The sequence below is a fragment of the Myotis brandtii genome, unplaced genomic scaffold (genome assembly GCF_000412655.1).
Source record: "Myotis brandtii unplaced genomic scaffold, ASM41265v1 scaffold324, whole genome shotgun sequence".
Lineage (NCBI taxonomy): Eukaryota > Metazoa > Chordata > Mammalia > Chiroptera > Vespertilionidae > Myotis > Myotis brandtii.
Window position 1 is genome coordinate 4,226,064 of NW_005362439.1, and position 2,953 is coordinate 4,229,016.

Genomic DNA, 2,953 nt, shown 5'->3' on the forward strand with positions numbered 1-2,953 from the left:
CTAAATCCTTAAAATATGTCTATTTGGGATGTCAATGATAAGTTAAGAAGATTCTCCCATCTCTAGAGTATAGAAAGTCATCTCTTTTATTAACTAGAAAGCAAACATGAAGTAAATCTTTAATTTTTTGTATTAAAACTTTAATCAGTTTTTATTTTTATATAAGGTATAAGCTATATGTACTTTTATTAACTTACAGATGGAAAGCTACTTGTGACAACTCACTTATCTTATAATGTCTCCTTTCCCCATATATATCTCCAATTACTTGTCTCTTCACTAGTCTGTAAGATTGCTGAGGTTAGGGACCATGTTTCAATCAGCCTTGTATTTTTATAATCTCTGGAATTACTGCAACATAATAAATCATAATGCCTCTTTGTTGAATGAATGTACAAATTATCCTAAGATTTCAGGAAGTCATGAGTAATAATTATATTTACAGGTAATTTGTCCTGAACTCTGAAATAAGACATACAGAAAGATCTATGGAACAAAGGAACAATGTGACAGAATTTATCCTCTTGGGGCTCACTGAGAGTCTTCAGGGTCAGAAAATATTATTTGTTGTGTTCTTGTTCATCTACATGGTGACAATGGTGGGCAACCTACTCATTATTGTGACTGTCATGGTCAGCCCAAGTCTGGATGCCCCAATGTACTTCTTTCTTGGCTACTTATCATTTATGGATGCTGTTTATTCTACTACACTTACCCCAAATATGATTATAGACTTACTTTATGAGAAGAAAACCATTTCTTTCCAAGGTTGCATGAGCCAGCTTTTTATAGGGCACTTATTTGGTGGTGCTGAGATTTTACTCTTGGTGGTCATGGCCTATGACCGCTACGTGGCCATCTGTAAACCCTTGCATTATTTGACAATCATGAATCAACGAGTGTGTATTGTACTGCTACTGTTGGCCTGGATTGGAGGTTTTTTACATGCTATAGTTCAACTTTTCTTTGTTTACAATCTTCCCTTCTGTGGCCCCAATGTCATTGACCACTTCATTTGTGACATGTATCCCTTATTAAAACTTGCCTGCACTAACACCTATGTTATTGGCCTCATTGTGGTTGCCAACGATGGGTCCATCTGTGTGGTCATCTTTGTGCTGTTACTCATCTCCTATGGGGTCATTCTGCACTCCCTGAAGACTCTTAGTCAAGAAGGGAGGCGCAAAGCCCTATCCACCTGTAGCTACCACATTACTGTGGTGGTCCTCTTCTTTGTCCCTTGTATTTTTATGTATGTGAGACCTCCTTCTACCTTACCCATTGATAAATCCTTAACTGTGTTTTACACCGTTATCACTCCTATGTTGAACCCCTTAATCTATACTCTAAGAAATGGAGAGATGAAAAGTGCTATGAAAAAACTCTGGATCAGAAGAAGAAAATGAGGCAGCAGATAAATGTTTCACCTATTTTTGTTGTTGTTATTAATCCTCACCCAAGAATATTTTTCCATTGGTTTTTAGAGAGAGTGGAAGAGAAGGGGAGAGAGAGAGATAGAGATAGAGAGAGAGAGACATTGATGTGAGAGAGATACAACCTGCAAACACCCTGACCAGGGCCAGGGGATCGAGCCTGCAACCGAGGTACATACTCTTGACTGGAATCGAACCTGAGACCCTTCAGTCCACAGGCTGACGCTCTATCTACTGAGCCAAACCGGCTAGGATGCACCTATTTTTAATGAAGAATTGTTCCTTCCAGGAAAGCCATGTGTGATTATTTAACTGTAGTAAATGTCTCCTCAGGTTTAATAACTGGGCCATGATGAAAAACATTTATTTTGTGAATACTCCCAATGATAAAAATATATTTTTAAGATTTTCATTATTTCCTAATATTTTAAGATTTTTTAATTTGTTGGAAAAATATATGCTCAGTTTTTATGTGTAAAATGTTTCTGTTGATACTATGGATTTATGTTCTATGTGATGAGTTTGCTATAGTTAATACTGTATATCTATTTTAGTGAATGGAAGATTTTTTTCATGTTTCCTCTTTAATAATATAATCTTTTGCAGAATTAATAGCAATTATTACAGTTTCAGAAAATAAAAGAGATAGAACATAAAAACTTAGTTCAGTTCTTCCCTCACAAAGATAGCCCATATAATATTTGAAGTATATTTCTTATTTTTGTATCTGCAACAGATTTAAAAAATATAATTGTTTTCATATTGCTTAGCATGTGAAGATTGAAGGAGAATGAATGATGCTTCAGAGGGCTGTTATTAATCATAAGGAGGCTAAGTATATATAAATAATCTGAATGAGTAAGGCAGATATGCGGAAAAATAACAAAATCTTATGTATTTTCCTGATTGGGAAATCATATCATCTCCTCATGTGGATCAACTTTGTTGGTGTTATATTTTCATGAAGATAATCCACTAATATTCCTAGGTAATATATAATTCATGGGCTTCAAATATATAATACAGAACTTGACCAGATATTTTGGGTGATATCATTGTTAAGAAAGATGCTGACAATATATACTATTTTTACCTCTCTTATTAATATAGATTATTATATAATAAAGAGTCCAGAATATATTGTTTTATTTGACAGTCCTCATTCATAACATCTTCTCCATGCATCAGGCTTGAAACAAAATACTGTTTGCCTCTAATATGGTAGGAAGGATGTCATCAAAGAAATTTATGATTCTGCCTCTGTACTTAGTCTGGATTCATAAGGGGCTAAGGCTAGGGGGCAATGGGTACCTCTCAAAGGTAAACCACACTATGAAAACCTGATATCCCGAGTTTTACCCCTGTTCTTATTACATAGAGGTTTCTTATATCGCCTTTAAAAAATTTATCTTTATTGTTGAAAGTCTTACAGATATATCATCTTGAAGTCCCCCCAAACATAATACTATTCACCAAGTAATAGCAAGCATTTAATTTTATCACAATTTTTATAATTAATT

General features: G+C 34.5%; 1 protein-coding gene across 1 annotated transcript; it reads left to right on the top strand.

Annotated features, from left to right (window-relative positions):
- Positions 1-488: 488 nt before the first annotated feature.
- On the top strand, positions 489-1,406 carry LOC102240019 (olfactory receptor 4A15). Its single transcript, XM_005870848.1, has one exon. The coding sequence runs from the start codon at positions 489-491 to the stop codon at positions 1,404-1,406; it is 918 nt and encodes a 305-aa protein (XP_005870910.1).
- The last annotated feature ends 1,547 nt before the right edge of the window (positions 1,407-2,953 follow it).

What these genes read in the sequence shown, in the direction of transcription:
- LOC102240019 (XM_005870848.1), top strand. Translation starts at nt 489, where the DNA reads ATGGAACAAAGGAACAATGTGACAGAATTTATCCTCTTGGGGCTCACT.